The 18,736-nt window shown below is 40.0% G+C and overlaps 1 protein-coding gene across 1 annotated transcript in view; it reads right to left on the reverse strand.

Annotated features, from left to right (window-relative positions):
• The window catches only part of LOC130295093 (protein SIX6OS1-like), a 108,995-nt gene that overhangs the window by 47,516 nt on the left and 42,743 nt on the right, over window positions 1-18,736 (reverse strand). The window contains exons 6-11 of the mRNA XM_056545390.1: window positions 7,478-7,665; window positions 7,339-7,381; window positions 5,152-5,272; window positions 4,800-4,882; window positions 230-366; window positions 2-90 (exon numbers count right to left, since the gene is read on the reverse strand). Of these exons, the coding sequence (XP_056401365.1) occupies window positions 2-90; window positions 230-366; window positions 4,800-4,882; window positions 5,152-5,272; window positions 7,339-7,381; window positions 7,478-7,665 (661 nt within the window). The remainder of the gene's footprint in view (window position 1; window positions 91-229; window positions 367-4,799; window positions 4,883-5,151; window positions 5,273-7,338; window positions 7,382-7,477; window positions 7,666-18,736) is intronic.

The raw sequence follows: 18,736 nt of genomic DNA on the forward strand, positions 1-18,736 counted from the left end.
CCTGTATTTCCATTTTCACACAAGGGTCCTGGTTGGAAACAATGCTGTTGTTATTTTGGGGATCACCAACAACTGCTCTGTTGTCTGTTCCTGCATGAAAAAAATGCAATACTCTGAATAAATCTGAACCATTATAACACTTTTGCTTAACATATTTTAATATTACACCCCTTTACTGAATATTACTTATAAAATAAAATAAAATGTAGTAAAATATAAAAAAAAATACCTGCTTTACTGAGCTTTAAAGGTAACTGTGTCTCTTTAGGTGGTCGCATTAACCTTTGTAGCAAGTTTGGGAGTTGTAATAGGTGTGGTTTCCTTTCTTTTGCTTGGGTTAGTCTTGCTCCTTCTTCATTGACCTTGCTTTAAAAAAAAGAAATAAAAAATTATTTTTGTTAAAAATAAAAACTCTGCACGGAATGCATAGCCATCTATGAGATGGAGCATTCCTGTGCAGTCTCCGGAATGTCTTCACAGACATTTTCAGTGCGGACATTCTGGACATGTGAATGTAGCCTTATGATAGAGCCTGTCTCGTGCACTGTGACAGACTGATGGATTTTCCCAGCTTATATCTGGGGCTCTAAGGAACAAGACCCCATGGGCTTGTGCCTAGGGCAGCACTTCAGTGAGTAAAATAAAATGATAAATACTTTTGATGTAGCCGCTGCCACCATGCTGTGGCCTGGAGAACAAAAAACTCCTTTGGTTGAATCCCCGTGGTCAGAACAGCACTTTTTGTGCATGGGGGGTGAGATCCATGGTGAATCAGCAACAAAATCATCAGCGTTTTTTGCTGCACATTTGTAAGAGATCTGCATAAAAAAAATCCAGATTCTTGTGGAATGACCCTAATGGTGCTGAGTGCTTAGGGCAGCACTAGTTGTAAATACAGCCTAACCTACCAGTCTGCTGTATCTGACCTTTTGGATTGGAAAGCACAGAATGTTCCGCACTGTATAATATGGGATTTTAGTTCTTGATATAAAGTGAATTCATACATTCCTTGAACAAGATGATCCTGTAGCAATTCTTTCTAATACAACATATCTGAAGTCATATTGCTAAGTATCCTCCAAATATAGAAAGCACAAAAAGCACTCAACAAGATCTAATAAGAAGAAGAATGCTGAAGTGATCCAATACAGAGCAAACCATTATTTTCTTCTGTGTCAAATGAATGACATTTCAACATTTCACCCAGCTACATACTAGTGTGATTATTGGTGTGCAGACCGCAAAGGAAATTTATACTACATGTATTATAAAAAAAAATGTTGGCTCCGCAACTAGATTATATATTGTTTACAATGTAAATAACATCAAAAACTGATATTTAGAGTAATCATACAGTGTTTTAGCAATAGTTCTATATCTTTTCTGCTTTTAAGGATATACATTATATAAGCACTGTGTATTTGTGTCTGCAAGTAGCGTTTTTTGAGAGTAACCATATGCATAGAACCCCCCATTACCCAATGTAGGCAAAAAGTACATTGGCCAGCATTTATCATTGTAGGTGTAAGTGAAGCATTTATCATTGTAGGTGTAAGTGAAGCATTTTTCTACACCTTTTTTTTGTGTGCTGGTAATGTGTAGAAGCACCAAATGTATTAAATGGTCAAAGAGCATTTCATAAATTTTGTGCAAGTAAACACCAAAAAGCTAAGCTAAGTCTGGGCTGGTATAGTTTTAGAGACTTTTCAGTGGCTTTGTGCCTTTCATGCGCCTTTTCACAAAAAGGCGCAGTTCATAAAACCCTTCCATATTGTGTGTATTGCCAAAATCAGTGGATTGCAACTCAAAATCAGCAAAAATGTGTAAACCAAAAGGCGCAAATAAACCCTGCTTGCGCATTTTTTGCACCTTTTCTAGACACAAAAAACTGTCTAAAGACAATGATAAATGTTGGCCATTGGGTTTATAATGCAGACTGCTGTGTATTCCATAGAAAGCTATACAGCAAAAAAAATTATACTGCATGGTTTCCCAATATGGGAGTTTATTAACCACAAATCACACCAGTGACATCTATCAATGGAATTTGTCAGGGAATTCCTTTAAGGTACACTTCAGAAGACATTGCATGACACAGTGTAGAAAAGATCTTAAATATGCAATGACCTTGATGACTATGGCATGACTGGTTGAAATTAAAGGGGTTATCCAGGAAAAAACTTTTTTTTATATATCAACTGTCTCCAGAAAGTCAAACAGATTTGTAAATTAACCCCTTAAGGACCGGGGGGTTTTCCGTTTTTGCATTTTCGTTTTTTGCTCCTTGCCTTTAAAAAATCATAACTCTTTCAATTTTGCACCTAAAAATCCATATGATGGCTTATTTTTTGCACCACCAATTCTACTTTGTAATGATGTCAGTCATTGTGCCCAAAAATCTACGGTGAAACGGGAAAAAAAATCATTGTGAGACAAAATTGAAAAAAAAAAACGCCATTTTGTAACTTTTGGGGGCTTCCGTTTCTACGTAGTACATTTTTCGGTAAAAATGACACCTTACCTTTATTCTGTAGGTCCATATGATTAAAATGATACCCTACTTATACAGGTTTGAATTTGTCGCACTTCTGGAAAAAATCATAACTTCATGCAGAAAAATTTATACGTTTAAAATTGTCATCTTCTGACCCCTATAACTTTTTTATTTTTCCGTGTATGGGGTGGTATGAGGGCTCATTTTTTGCGCCGTGATCTGAAGTTTTTAACGGTATCATTTTTGCATTGATAGGACTTATTGATCGCTTTTTATTCATTTTTTCATGATATAAAAAGTGACCAAAAATGCACTATTTTGGACTTTGGAATTTTTTTGCGCGCACGCCATTGACCGTGCGGTTTAATTAACGATATATTTTTATAATTCGGACATTTCCGCACGCGGCGATACCATTTATGTTTATTTTTATTTTTATTTACACTGTGTTTTTTCTTTTATGGGAAAAGGGGGGTGATTCAAACTTTTAATAGGGAAGGGGTTAAATGATGTTTATTCACTTTTTTTTTGCACTTTTTTTTTGCAGTGTTATAGGTCCCATAGGGACCTATAACACTGCACACACTGATCTTTTACATTGATCACTGGTTTCTCATAAGAAACCAGTGATCGATGATTCTGCCGCATGACTGCTCTTGCCTGGATCTCAGGCACTGAGCAGTCATTCGGCGATCGGACAGCGAGGAGGCAGGTAGGGGCCCTCCCGCTGTCCTGTCAGCTGTTCGGGATGCCGCGATTTCACCGCGGCTATCCCGAACAGCCCACTGAGCTAGCCGGCATGCTTTCGGTTTCACTTTAGACGCGGCGTTCAACTTTGAACGCCGCGTCTAAAGGGTTAATAGCGCGCGGCACAGCGATCAATGCCGCGCGCTATTAGCCACGGGTCCCGGCCGTTGTTAGAGGCCGGGCCCGAACCGCTATGACGCGGGGCCACGCCGTGGCCCCGCGTTATAGATCGGGAGAGGACACATGACGTTCCAGTACGTCATGTGTCCTTAAGGGGTTAAGAAAAAGAAAGATAAGTGCAGCTCACAATTAATACACTAATCCGAGGTTAGCTTGGGTGAGCACCTATACCCTAGGTGCTAAGGAAAAGTATATTAAAGCAAAAGGGTCCTGAGTCACACACCCCCCATGTCGGCGATCGCAGAAAATCGCATGTTAATTCAGACATGCGATTTTCTGCTATTTCAGGCTGATCGGGCCTCTGGTGACCCGATCACCCGGAAAATAGGGATGATCGGAGCTGTCAGTGACAGCCCCGATCATCCTGAGGGCTAGGAGCGAGGTCGCAGTGCTGCGATCTCCTCCTATCCCCTGCCATTGGTCAGAAGGGATTTTGACCAATGACAGCGCAGGACAGTGGGTTGCTATGGCAACCCCCCATTCTGCCCACCCCTGGATGTCGTGGGGAACGTGGGGAGAAGATGGAGGCCGGTACCTGGAGGAGAAGATGCGTGGGGACCCCCGATCGTCGCTGGAGACAGGCACAGGTAGGGAAACGACGGTGGGGGGGTAAATGAAAGTGAAAGTAAAGTGATCTTCACTGTGGCAACCATTAGGAAGGCCAAACTGCAACTTCCAGCATGCCCAGACAGCCAAAGGCATGCTGGGCGTTGTAGTTTTGCAACATCTCTGGAGGGTCACAGTTTGGAGACCATTGTTACAGTGGTGCCCAAACGGTAGCCCTCCAGATGTTGCCAAACTACAACTCTCAGCATGCCTAGACTGCCAAGGCATGCTGGGAGTTGTAGTTCTGTAACATCTGTCCCTTCGGATTTTGCAATTTTCATGACATTTTTGAAAATTGCTGCTCTACTTTGAAGCCCTCTAATTTTTTCAAAAAGCAAAAATATGTCCATTTTATGATGCCAACATAAAGTAGACATATTGTATTTGTGAATAAAATTTTTTTATTGTGAATATCCATTTTCCTTACAAGTAGAGAGCTTCATAGTTGGAAAAATGCTAAATTTTCAACATTTTCATGAAATTTGGGTATTTTTCACCAAAAAAAGGATGCAAGTAACGCCGAAAATTTACCACCAAAATAAAGTAGAATATGTCACGAAAAAACAAACTCAGAATCAGAATATTCAGTAAAAGCGTTTTCGAGTTATTAATTCGTAAAGCGACGGTGGTCAGAATTGCGAAAAAGGGCTCAGTCCTTAAGGTGAAAAAGGGCTGCGTCATTAAGGGGTTAAAAAGTGGAAATGCCACATAATGCTTAAACACCTCAGATACAAGCCACAAATGTAAGTAATCAACTCATTTTAAACCTCACATGTGTTGAAGTTCAGTTGTTTGTTTTTTGTTGCTGTCTTCTCTTCCTGTTTCATTTTCCTTTTCAAAAATATCTTTGCTCTCCTGGAAAAAAATAGTTTAATATTATATAATATGATTTTGCTACCAACTAAAATTTGTATATTTGCAATCTCAGAATTCCACAGATGAACTGGATTGCTTCTATGGTGTCTGGTAAAGTCTGTAAGGCAGGATTAAGTATCTGTAAGTTTCTATGCATTGTCTTACAGGTTTCATGCACTGGCATTATAACTATTGTAACAACTGCATGTGATGATTACCCGATTGATTCTTAATCATGTATAGTTTTTTTTATGCAACAAACAGTTTACCTTTTCAATATACTTTATCTTTTGTTCAAGTTCATCGATTTTCAGCATTATTTCAGATGCTGTACGTGATGTTTGAAAAATATGATGGATGGTTTTATTGGTGTTGTTTCTCAAAGTTGCACTTACAAGATAAGTTAATGTATAACTCATAGAATTGTAATGTTCTATAAACCAAACATAGGTTACTAGTACACTCAGTATAGGAGACTCATTCACTGGTAAATTCACATATCTCTGGAAAAATTCCATACACAGTCACACAAATATAGATCTCCTTTGCAGACCCTTGACAAGGTTCAATCAATAATGCTTCCATAAAAATGTCCTTACAACCACATTAACAATCATTAGATGCAATGTTGTAATGTGATATTACGATCTTCATGATGTAGAACAAAAGTTACTGTGTAGCCTTAGCCTTATAGGGCAGAGTTAGCAGTAGCATTTTTGGTGGCCTAAACAGGAGATTGAGAATTTGCTTCCCCACCCCCACTTCATTAATTTCTGCATGATAACTGTTGGATATAAAATAATTTACTAAAATACATCTAGTTTCCTGCGTCTCTACCAATCCTATTTATACTCTGCAATTCCCCTTTCTCCTCTAGACATGTGGAGTTCGCAAAACAGGACCAACTAGCAAGGTCTGCCATATCCTGCAGCTCCATGAAGCTGTGTCTGGTATTGCTGCTTAGCCCATTCTGTACATGGGTAAATAATAAAGGTGGCACCCAGTCACTGTGTTCTCTCTGATTTGCTGATCAGAACCCTTTTGTTCCACCGGTTATGCATTGATAACTTATCCTACAGATAATAGAAGTTACAAATCCTGAATATGCCATAAAGGGAATTTGTCAGCTCTATTTGCTGCTAAGAGCTGCAGACACAATTTTGTATAGCTGTTAGGGTATAAAAGCAAACTGTACCTTTCCTGTAGCTACCTTGATTGCCAAACTTATAAAATTGCCTTTTCATTTCTCAGCCAAGTGTGAAGGAGGGGGGGCCAAGCCGCACATGTGCAACAGCCTGGCATGCTTCCTCCCTTGCCTTCTCCTACTAACCCCCTGATAATTAAAATACAAGTCCTTTGTCAGAGGTATTCTTGAGAACAAAACTTATAAGACACTTATAGCCTATCCATAGGATAGGAGATGTGTCTGATCGCAGGCAGTCCGATCACTGGGGCCCCGTGATCTCCTGTATGGGGTCCATCCTTGGCATGCTTCGGCCCCACCTTCCTGGATGTGTGCTAATGATGGGCTGCTCAGCAATTGGCTGAGTGAGATGTCATTGCCACATCCAGGAAGGTAGGGGCCTAAGTGTGCCAAAGATGGATAACTAGGATGTGCCCCGTACAGAAGACCGTGGGGGATTCCAGCAGTTAGACCCTTGCGATGAGACATGTATCCCCTATTATGTGGTATCCCTTTTTGGCTGGGAGGTAAGGGCGAGCGAAAAGGTATGTCAGCCTTTAGCACTTAATGGGGTACTCCCGTGGAAAACTTTTTTTTTAAATCAACTGGTGGCAGAAAGTTAAACAGATTTGTAAATCACTTCTATTAAAAAAGTTAATCCTTCCAGTACTTTTTAGGGGCTGTATACTAAAGAGAAATACCAAAAAGAAATGCATTTCCTCTGATGTCATGACCACAGTGCTCTCTGCTGACCATTTCATGAACTGTCCAGAGCAGGAAAAATCCCCATAGCAAACATATGCTGCTCTGGACAGTTCCTAAAATGGACAGCAGAGGTCAGCAGAGAGCACTGTGGTCAGGACATCAGAGGAAATGCATTTCTTTTTTGGATTTCTCTTTAGTATACAGCCCCTAAAAAGTACTGGAAGGATTAAGATTTTTTTTAATAGAAGTGATTTACAAATCTGTTTAACTTTCTGCCACCAGTTGATAAAAAAAAAAGTTTTCCACGGGAGTACCCCTTTAAGCAGCCCAGCCCCACCTCCTTTTCCACTTGGCTGAGTAATAAGGGTAATTTTAAAAGTATGGCAGCCAACTTAGCTCCAGTAAAGAATAAGTATGCTTTTATACCCTAACAACTATACAATGGTTTCTGTAGTTTGTAGCTCACAGATTACTTTATGTATTATCATTTTATGTTTACTACTATTATTATCAGTTTGTGTTTAGTTGTTAAGCATTTAAGGTATGTAAAATTCAGAAAAAAGGATACAGCTTCAAACTCCACTCATTATAGGATCCAAACGATGCAGGCTCTAGTTAAGGGAGAAAAAAAAAAGAAGAAAATGTAATTCTACTTCAATATATTTTATCGGTTTTAAAATACTATAGAAAAAGATGAAATCACATACTCAAAATATCTAGAATGATCTTGTCCTTTAGCTTCTGCTGCTCGTCATATGTATGTATCACCTTCAGAACACTGTCAAGCTCTTCTTTTTTTGTATGGTATTCCTTAGCTAATGTGAATTCCATATATTTCTCTTCATGTTGCTTTAATACCTCTTTACATTTCTCCAAGGAATCTTGAAAGGTATTTCTTAAAAATCAAGCGCATAGAAATGTTTGTTATCAAAAGAACGAAGCTGAAGTATTGTGTAGGTGTAGTTTTATTTACTCAAAAGTAAACCACTACATTGATTAGAATATACTCTATTCAAGAATTGATATATTACCTCTTGAATGGGGAAAAGGTGCTTCAATTAATAAAAGAAATACAGAGAACTATGTAAATAGCAGTTCTCAATAAAGTCACGCCCCCTCCCATAGACATGAATGGAGGGGGCGCAGCGTGACATCATGTCCCCAGTCCCGGAAACCCGGAGGTTTCTGAAACTGGAGATTCAGCACCCGCATAGTATGCGAGTGCTGCAGGGAGATCGCGGGGTCTGAGCATCGGGCCCACCGCGATCAGACATCTCATCCCATATCCTTTGGATAGGGGATAAAATGTTTTTGCCCGGAATACCCCTTAATGAAGCACAGTAGACCAACACCAGCAGATGACATGGCTCCCCAAATCATAGTAATTGGGGGGGGGCTTTAAGGTTTTCAAGAGCTGTAAGCCATAATCATCGCAATATCACAATTATGATAAATTACGGCTTGAACTATAATGTAATGAGTCTCTCTCATATTTTAGTTTCACCATTTAAGTTGCATTACTGAAATAAATGACCTTTGCACAATATTCAAATTTTGGTACTGATAAAAACTACAGATCAAGGTGCAAAAAATAAGCCCTCATACATCTCAGTATATTAAAAAATAAAAAAAAGTTATAGGGGTCAGAAGAGGACAATTTTAAATATACAAATTGTGTTCAATAAAGTTTGACTTCTTATAAAAGTAGAGCAATATTAGATAAACTATATAAGATGGGTATTATTTTAATTGCATTGTGCTACAGAATAAAAAGAACATATCACTGCACTGCGTAAAAACAAAACCTCCCATCCCCCGCTGCCCCAACAAGTTGCAAAATTGCAGTTTTCTCTTCAATTCTCCCCCACAAATAATACTTTTTAGGGTTTTGCCATACATTTTATTTACAATGTACAATTGGTCACGCAAAAAAAAAAAAAAAAAAAAGCCCTCATATGGGTCTGTAGGGATAAAAATAAAAAAGTTATGGTTCTTAGAAGGCGAGTAGGAAAAAGCGAAAACATAACATTTTCCTGTGTCCTTGAGGCTATAATGGGTTGTGTCATCAAGGGGTTAAAGTAGGGGCGTGGCTTGGAACTTACCTAGGCAAGTCCAGCAGAAGAAGTGCAGTGGGCTCCAAGTACCAGCAGGATCACCACATCTCCCTCCAGGATTGGAACATCTGAAGCAGGGCCAGTATGCAATGCTTGCTGCATTTTTCCCACATTGGCCCATAGGTTATAAGGGGGCCAGGGCCGGTTTAGTGTACAGGGCGTGATGTTAACTTTATTAGCATGGAGTTTTTAACTTCAGATTACTTAAATTCACACATTTATTTAAAGGGGTACTCCACTGGAAAAAACTTTTTTTTTAAATCACGTGGTACCAGAAAGTTATACAGATTTGTAAATTACTTCTATCTAAAAATATTAATCCTTCCAGTACTTATCAGCTGCTATATGCTCCACAGGAAGTTATTTTCTTTTTGAATTTCCTTTCTGTCTGACCACAGTGCTCTCTGCTGACACCTCTGTCCATGGAGAGGAGAGGTTTGCTATGGGGATTTGCTCCTACTCTGAACAGTTCCTAAAATGGACAGAGGTTTCAGCAGAGAGCACTGTGGTCAGACAGAAAGGAAATTCAAAAAGAAAAGAACTTTCTCTGGAACATACAGCAGCTGATAAGATTTTTAAATAAAATTAATTTACAAATCTGTTTAACTTTCCGGCACCAGTTGATTTAAATTTTTTTTTCCAGTGGAGTACCCCTTTAACCAAAAATTCTGATAATACAATTTTACAAAAACTATAATTTAAAAAAAAGTGGGCGAAGCAATGCATTTTTTGTTTTGTTTTTGGCCAAGCACATGCTAAATTTTCGGTTTCAGTTTCGGCCCAAAATTTCACTTTTGGCTCTTCCCTAATTGTTAGTTAGTTGGACAGGCCTTGGCCGGGAAAGTAAATGCTCATTGGGGAAGATTTATGAATTTCTATTTTTACTTGTTATTGGTCTAATTTGTGTGTTTGTTTTTTGCTAATTTTTGGTTTTGAAGGTTTTTTGAACACATTTTATTTAACTTACAACATAAGTGATTTCTGAGGACTTGTCTATGTAGGCCACTTTACATGCAGTGGTCATTAATTTATCATTTGTGATGTTTTAAAATACGCAAAATGACAACACAATGGTTGAAAAAAAAACTGCAAACATAGACCTTCAGTGCTGCTTTAGAAAGAGAAGTAATTTTGTTAGTATTGGTGGACTTGCGCATTATTTATCACACACATGATAAATTATGCATCTGTCTGCCAAAAAAAAAACACAACAAAAGTGACTTAAAAAATAAAATGTGTCTGCAGCTCTCTCACCTTCAGAGGGAGTCTGCCTACAGCTCAAAGATTCAAGCACATTTCTACAGAGGTATTACAAAAGGTAGCATTCAGGCATATTTGTAAGGGTCTGATTACAAGGGAAGACTAGGTACACTATTTCTACGGACCTGACCTAGTCATTGTCAGGCTACTGTCTGGGGATTTCCTTTCTTGATGCTCTCAAAGGAAGTCTTGTCTCAGATAACCCCAGAAAATGTAAGTGAGGGAAGGGATGCTTGCACAATTCAACAAGGATCACCCTCGCGAAGACCCCTGATAGTATGTTGAGATGAATAGGACATAAAGCTATGCCAAAGAGGGAACATATATCATTCAGGGTAGACCTAGCCTCTGAGTCTAGCACACACAACAGGAGGAACTAGTCTAAATTTCATCTCTACTACTGGCTCCATACTACTGTGATGCAGGCACTTCATGTACTGATGTATGGTGATCCATAACAAAGCCATCTTGTAATTATATTTGGAAAAGCCTCTGTGTGCCTCTGTATGAAATTGAGGAGAAGCTCCGGTCGCCTGAATTATCCAGATATCAAAAAGAGGGTCTTTGGGGAGCACACCGTGGTGAGAGGGATAAACCGCAGACACCGTGTAAAATAAAAACATGAATTTATTACGGACAACACGTTTAGGAAGCTTGTGCTTCCTTTATCAAGTCTGAACAGTATAAATAAACCAAGCCTTATATGCACACAGATGTACCACATATGTAATGACATCACAGGGTTCAAAGTATCATATCCTGCCAAGCAGAATTGGTCACACACATCAAATAGACATAAACATAGATATACATAAATATAACATTTACATTCACAGTTTATCTTTAGGCAAATTAAAAGCCATTAAAAATCATGGAATATAAAAACAGGAAACCATGACTTGAATGTATGGCTTTTGCATTGCCCCAATTTATATATTTATTTTTTCTATCAGTTCTGTTTGTAGGTAGAAAGGTAAGTTCCTGCTCAGTATTAATTGAGAGAACTGTCTGTGGTGTAGAAGATAGGTACACTTCTTTCATTCTTGTTAAACCATGAGCTGCAGTGTTCACGACCCCAGTGGGCCAAAAAGTAATATTAGATACAATACATTCTTATTGCTTTTTATTTATTTTTTAGTAGATACATCTTTTTACTATTATTATTGCTATTGGTTTGTGTTGTTATAAATATGAGTTAAAGTTTAGATGTTACATTATTATTAACTTTGACATATAAAACTGAAAAAATTGAGTGGACCCGAAAAACCAAAAGGAGTATTTAAGTGTAACAGTGCGCTGTGTTTATGCTGCAAAAGCATAAGAACAAACCTAACAGGGTTCAAGAACAACCAGACAGGAGAAATGTTTCCAATCAAGTCATGTAGGGACTGCCATTCCAGTTATGTCATCTGCGTTATAGAATCAGTACGTTGGCCGCACAACACAAGAGTTGCATGCAGGATTAAACCAACATTGGGCCAATATCCGTAAACAATACAAAATGCAGTTTGTCAAAACATTGTAGCATACAGCATCCTGGGAATTTGGATCTTATCAGAATTTATTCCATTGAACATATACCAGAATGGGTTCCCAACCGAATAAAATCTCTCAATAACAAGGATATGTTTTGGATCTATAGGCTGAAAACACTTCAACCAAAAGGCCTTAATGAAGCCACGGAGGTGGTAAGTTAAAAAGTTGTTTTTCTCTCCATAAGATCCACTTCCATCTCCACCTCCTCCACTCTTAGTTGTTTCCCTTCTTCTCCAGGCCCCATCAACCCCCTATCCTCCAGACTATCCATTGTCATATCAAGATCACCAAGTATTGCCATAACAAAATCACCTACCCTCCTTGGTCATTTCCTCACCTTTTCTCATTAGGTTTACACTCGATCTTTCCAAAATTGAACCAGAGGAGGTTATGTCTCCCCTTCTCCTCATTGTCTCTTCCCCCAGTGTTTATTAAGCACCATCTAGTGGTTTCTGGGTACTACAGCTCATCCCTTCCATAGGAGTGTCAATTAATAATAATGTAACATCTAAACTTTAACTCATATTTATAACACAAATCAATAGCAATAATAGTAAAAAGATGTATCTACATATGAAAAATATAAAAAAAAAACTAAAAACAATAAGAATGTAATATTGTATCTAATAGTACTTTTTGGCCCACTGGGGTCTTGAACACTGCAGCTCACGGTATAAACAAGTGTACCTATCTTCTACACCACAGCCAGTTCTCTCAATTAACACTGAGCAGGAACTTACCTTTATACCTACATACAGAACTGATAGAAAAAAAATATAAATTGGGGCAATGCAAATGCCATACATTCAAGTCATTATTTCCTGTTTTTATATTCCATGATTTTTAAAGGATTTTAATTTGCCTAAAGATACACTATGAATGTAAATTTTATATTTATGTACATTTTCTATGTTTATGTCTATTTGATGTGTGTGACCAATTATTCTGCCGGGCAGGATATGATATTTTGAACCCTGAGATGTAATTTCTTATGTGGTACATCTGTGTGTATATAAGGCTTGGTTTATGTATACTGTTCAGACTTGATAAAGCTTCCGAAATGTGTTGTCCGTAATAAATTCATGTTTTTATTTTACACGGTGTCTGCGGTTTATCCGTCTCACCACAGTGTGCGCCCCAAAGACCCTCTTTTTCCTATCCGGAAAATCCAGGTGACCGGAGCTTCTCTGCATTTCTGTTTCAATAGTTTTTATTGAAAAGATTTTTTATGAACAGTACAGAAGGTGCAGGACCAAAACATATCACAAAGCATACCAGCATTATCTCAAGCTCAGAAAAAGTACAATGATATAAGATCTTATTGCATACATCATAAGTTTAACCAACAAAGTAGTTCAAAATAATTTGTCTTAACCATAAAACAAGAGTATAACCAGGGGATGAGACTGGAGGAGGTTAGTGGGCCAGATAGGGGAAGATCAGAGAATGGAAGCGGAATAAAGAGAGAGACGGGGAGGGGAGGGGAGGGGGGGTAAGAAAAGGGTATGAGCTAAGAAGAGTAAGCAGGGGAGATTAGAAAAAGCTCAGGAGGTAGGATGTCATCTTCCAGCTTGCTATTCCATAGTTCATTGATCATAGGTAAGCAATATAATGGTAGGCAATGTAATGTTATTTCATCCGTTATTAGACAGTAGGTTATTTAGAATATCTATATTGAAGCCAAGGCTGCCAGACCGTTGCCAAGTTTCCAAGGGTTCCGGTATTCAAAGCTACTGCTTTTTCACAGGAGTAAGCCTGTTGCAGAGCTAAGTATAATTCCTCAATATTCGATACGGTCACAGATTTCCAATATCTAGTGATAATCAATTTGGCTAACACAAAAATTTTCACTGTAATGCATCTAAGTAACGGTGGTAAAGCATTTAAGTCTAATAGTAAAATCGCTAACGCTGGAGTCAGCTTAGTCTGGCAGCCATGGATCGTTTGCATCATGGCCTCCACCCGGCTCCAATACTGAGTCTGTTTTGGACACGACCATAACGTATGCAAAAGTGTACCCTTTTGTCCGCATTCCCTCCAACACTCAGGCTTTGTATCCAGGTATATCAAGTGTAGCCTGTCGGGCGTAAAATACCATCTCAGTTTAGACTTAATCGCTGCCTCTAGGTGTGTAACACATGGCAATGCCCTCCTGGTCCAACTACTAGCTTGTGCCCATTCCATGTCTGTAATGGTGCGAGACAAATCTCTTTCCCAAGACCTGTATGGAGCGTATGAGGAAAGGTATGTATCTGCTTCTAATAGGTCATATATTGAACCCTGTAGTCAGAAGGCGGTATGCAATATTATTGTAGCTCCATTTGTGTGAGTTATATTGTTGTAGGAAATGCCTTATGCGTAAGAACTTGTAGAAATCATGTGGGGGTAAATGGTACATACGAGAGATATTTTCAAATGTATGAAGGGTGTCATTGTGGAACATTAGAGTTATGCCTCTATCAACCCATGTAGATAGGTCTATGTCGGAGAGGGATATGTGTAAAAATGATAAAGGGGTCTGCGTGGGGTAACTTGATTGGGGCCTACCAATTAATGACTGTATGATTTTCCAGTAATGGATTCCCGCCATTAAAAGAGGTGACATCAACTGTGGGCATTCAATATTCCATATGTGTGTGAAAAACAATGGTCTGACATCCAAAGGTCTACTGAGGGCGCATTCTAGTGAAACCCACGCAGGGTGGGCTTCTTCCAGCCAGTGAGCATGCATCTGAGCCGTTAGGGTAGCTAAGTAGTAATGGTAGAGTTCTGGAAGGCCTAGTCCTCCTCTGTCCCTGTGTTTGCGCATTAGTGCAGCTGATATCCTCTTCCTACCCCCTCTCCATATGAAAGTAGATAGTATTTGGTGTAGTCTCTTAAAGAAAGTGTTGGGAACAAGAATGGGGAGTGTGCGGTACAAATATAGTAATTTAGGCAAGACTAGCATTTTAAATGCAGCTATCCTGCCCAACCATGAAATCTCATTTTTTCCCAGATTTGCTAGATCCTCTTGAAATGTTAGCAGGAAGGGGCTATAGTTTAAATCAAAAAGTTTATTTGTACTAGGAGAAATTTGTACGCCTAGATACGTGATGCTATTACATTTCCAGTCTAGAGGGAATTTATTTTTTAAAACGTGGGATATCTGCGTGGGGATGTGGATTGGCAATATCTGGGATTTGTTAGTGTTGAGTTTATAAAAGGAGACTCGGCTATATTTGTTAATAATATGTGGTTAGAGATAGGTCAGGGTCGGACATTGACAAGATCACATCGTCAGCATACATAGATATAAGGTGTGTGTCAGAGCCAACTTTAATTCCTTTAATAGATGGGGCGGTCTTAAGGTCTAAATCTAGGGGTTCTATGCACAGAATGAATATTAATGGAGAAAGTGGGCAGCCTTGGCATGTTCCGTTTCCTATGGAAAAAGCCTTGGACAGAGTACTGAGTTGAGTACAGAGCCTTGATGGCCTTGATGGCCGACAAGATTAGGCCCGAGAGACCCAGCTTGGTTAGATTCGAAAAAGCGAATGACCAATTGATGCGATCAAACGCTTTTTCAGCGTCGAGTGCCAATAGGACTGAGGGTATTTTGTGGTAGTCGAGATAGTGTACAATGTTAACTATGCGTCTGGTGTTCTCAAATGCTTGGCGTCCTCTTACAAATCCCACTTGGTCTGTGGATACTAAATGTGATATTATTGGTGCTAGTCTATTGGCGATTATGGAAGCATAGACTTTCACGTCTATATTTAGAAGCGATATCGGTCTGAAATTGCCAGTTATGTCAGGGGGTTTCCCTGGCTTAGGGAGGGTGACTATTAATGCCTCCTGATTTTCTCTAGGGAAGGATCCCAGCTGCATAGCCTCATTGAAAAAATCCCTGGCATGTGGGAGAAGTACTGTTAAAAATGTTTTACAATAGCAGGCTGTAAGGCCATCTGGGCCAGGCGATTTACCTATTGGTAGTTTCTTAATTACATTCCTTATTTCCTGCTCAGATATGGGCTCATTTAAGGATGCAGACTGTTCGGCTGATAAAGAGGGGAGGGGAAGGGTGTTTAGGAATGATTCTATATCTATATCCATGGGTTGGTGAGTGTCGGGGTCAGACGACAAATTATAGAGTTTAGCATAATATTCCATGAAGCAATTGGTTGTGTCATTGGGGGAGCTTAATTTAAAGGTTTTAGTGGCATCCCATAGATAAGGGATTTTTGATTTGGTGTGTTTACATTTAAGCCTACTAGCCAATAATTTACCCGCTTTATTATTGTATGCATAGAATTGAGAGCGCAATTTCTGCAGTTGGCGGGCATAATCATCGTGTAATAGAGAGTGTAAATGTGTCCTGATTACTTTTAATTTTGCAATATGATGTTCAGAAGGTGATTGTTTGTTCAAGTCCTCCACTACCTTTAATTCTGATAACAAGTCATCCATCTTTTTGGTTCGTTCTTTCTTTACAATATGGCCCAATTTTATAAAAGAACTTCTGATGACTGCCTTGTGTGCATTCCACAATGTGCTACTTTTGATCTTTATGGATTTATTCATTGTAAAGTATTGGTGTAGGTCATTTGTTAAGGTCTCTTTATACAATGGATGGCTCAACAAGTAGTTATTACACCTCCATAGAAAGGTGGGGGGTGGGATATCTTTCTCTTTTACAGTTAAGGTGAGTATGGTCCGACCACTTGAAAGGTTCAATAGTGGAGGACTCGAGCATATCTAACATGCCTCGATCTACCAGGAATAGGTCGATTCTAGAATAACTATTTGTGGATGCAGAATGGAAAGTGAAGTCACGTTCATTAGCGTGCAATACACGCCACGCATCATATAATTCTTCTTTGTATAGCAGGGGATGCAGTGCGCAGGTACGACTAGAAGATGTCGGTGAGACATCCACCAATAGGTCCGGAACTATATTAAAATCCCCTGCTATAATCACTCTCCCACATTTATGTTTATTAACAATTCTAAACAATTTCCTCAGAAAATGTATCTGTGTATTCTATTGGGAGCGTAAACGGAGACTATGGTATATGTCACATTATTGATGTTACATTCCAGCAATACATATCTTCCCATAGGATCCGTTACATGTTTTAACAATTGGAAAGCCACAGTGTCCCTGATAGCTATTAACACCCCCCTGGTTTTGTTGTGGAAATGCAAGTGGAAAATGTGAGGATAATTTTTATGATGTAACCTAGCAACGTCTTTCGAGATAAGATGGGATTCTTGGATGCATAACACATCACAGTTCAATTTTTTAGCCTCAGACCATAAATACGAACGTTTCTGAGGTACGTTCAAACCATTAACATTCAGAGATACGACCTTAATAGTCATGGTAAGTTCAAGAGGAGCCTAGAAGAGGTCCATAAGAAATATGGTCTACACCCACAGAATCTCCTGCAGTTGATTGAAGAATGCTGGTCTCGCTGGAACGGACCCTGAAAAGAAAAGGAGAAGAGAGAAAAGGGGGTGGGGAGGGGGGGAAAAGAGGGGGAGACAAACAGGAAAACGGAGCAGTCTATGTCCCGAAGTAAGTGGAGAACTGGAACCAGTATGGAAACGGTGATGAAGCAGTATCATCTTTGGTTTGAGGGGGGAAACTCAAAGTCCATTGTAGGCAGAGCAGGCTTGTCCGTGAATCCAGACCGCGCAGTGATCAACGAATTCCCTCTGGTGGGTTGCCAACAACTCTCCAATCCGGCTTCACTTTGTTTGGTGAGGAAGGAGATCTCCTTTGTGGAACGTCAACTGTAATGCCCCATATTTTAAGTTGTGCGATACCATCCTCCAGGGAACGGATTACATGCATTTTCTCATTGCGATGTATAAGGAGGCGTGTAGGGTAGCCCCATTTGTATAGGATCTTTTTATCACGTAGAGCCACAGTGACAGGGGCTAGGCTCCTTCTTATCTGCAAGGTGACCGCTGACAAGTCAGTGAATAAAGATACGTTCTGGTATTTCTCAGGGATATTTTTTTTGTCCCTAGATTTCAGCATAAGAGCCTCTTTAATATGAAAAAAGTGGACCCGTGCCAAAACGTCTCTAGGCACTTCCTCGGACAAGTGAGACAGCTTTGGGACCCTGTGGGCCCTGTCTAGTAACAAGTCCCCATTGGAGGCTTCAGGCAGGATTGTATGCATATATGAGGTTAGGTATTGAGACAGGTCCCTTGCAGCAATAGATTCTGGGATACCTCTGAATTTAACATTGTTTCTGCGGGACCTATCCTCCATGTCCGCAATTTTTGCCCGCAAAGCAGAAACATCTTATTCTAGTTCATAATGTGAGTCAATGAGGTCATTATGTGACTTCACCAGAACTGCCATTTTGCTTTCTGTATGTTCCACCAGCGTTTCTACTTCAGTGATCGCAGATCTAATAGGTTGCAGGGTGTGCAGCAGGTTATTAGTGATGGAGGAGTTAAGGAGGAGCAGCATCCTTTTGAGTGAGATCTCAGTCACCGGGACCTCAGAAGCTGGGACCGAATTAAAGAAGTCTTCCCCTGCAATCTGGAAGGCCTCTATCAGGGGGTTAGAGTCCTCTCCAGTCACTCCGCCATCCATGCGCGGGCGTTGCTTTAGGGGGCTGTTGGAAGCCGAGGACGGTGAGGACAGAGCAGAAGCGCCAAGTTGGCGCGAAACGAGAGACCCCGTGACAGGACTATTCCACTTCTCAGGCTGATTTGCTCGCTCATCTGGGGCTACGGACTCCGTTACCAAAGGTAAGGAGGTGCTGCGCCTGAGGTGTTCTATAATAAGTACAATGTCTGACCTTGTAGCAGTGTGTCCGTTAGAGCTGCCGCTGTGAGCGTGGTCTCCAGCGCCATATTGGGAGGCCTGTCCGGGTGAGGGCGCATAAATGTCCGTCAATTTGCGGGGTTTATGTGACGGTCTCCCTCTCCTGCGAGACGTCATCTTGTGCTGGAGAGGTTTGGGCGTCTGGTCTGCTATATGGTGAGAGGTTTGCGGGGTTTCTCGAGGGTCACCGTCGCTATAATAGTCGCGTACTGCAGGAGCTCAGACTCTAG

The sequence above is a fragment of the Hyla sarda genome, chromosome 11 (genome assembly GCF_029499605.1).
Source record: "Hyla sarda isolate aHylSar1 chromosome 11, aHylSar1.hap1, whole genome shotgun sequence".
In the NCBI taxonomy this organism is placed as follows: domain Eukaryota; kingdom Metazoa; phylum Chordata; class Amphibia; order Anura; family Hylidae; genus Hyla; species Hyla sarda.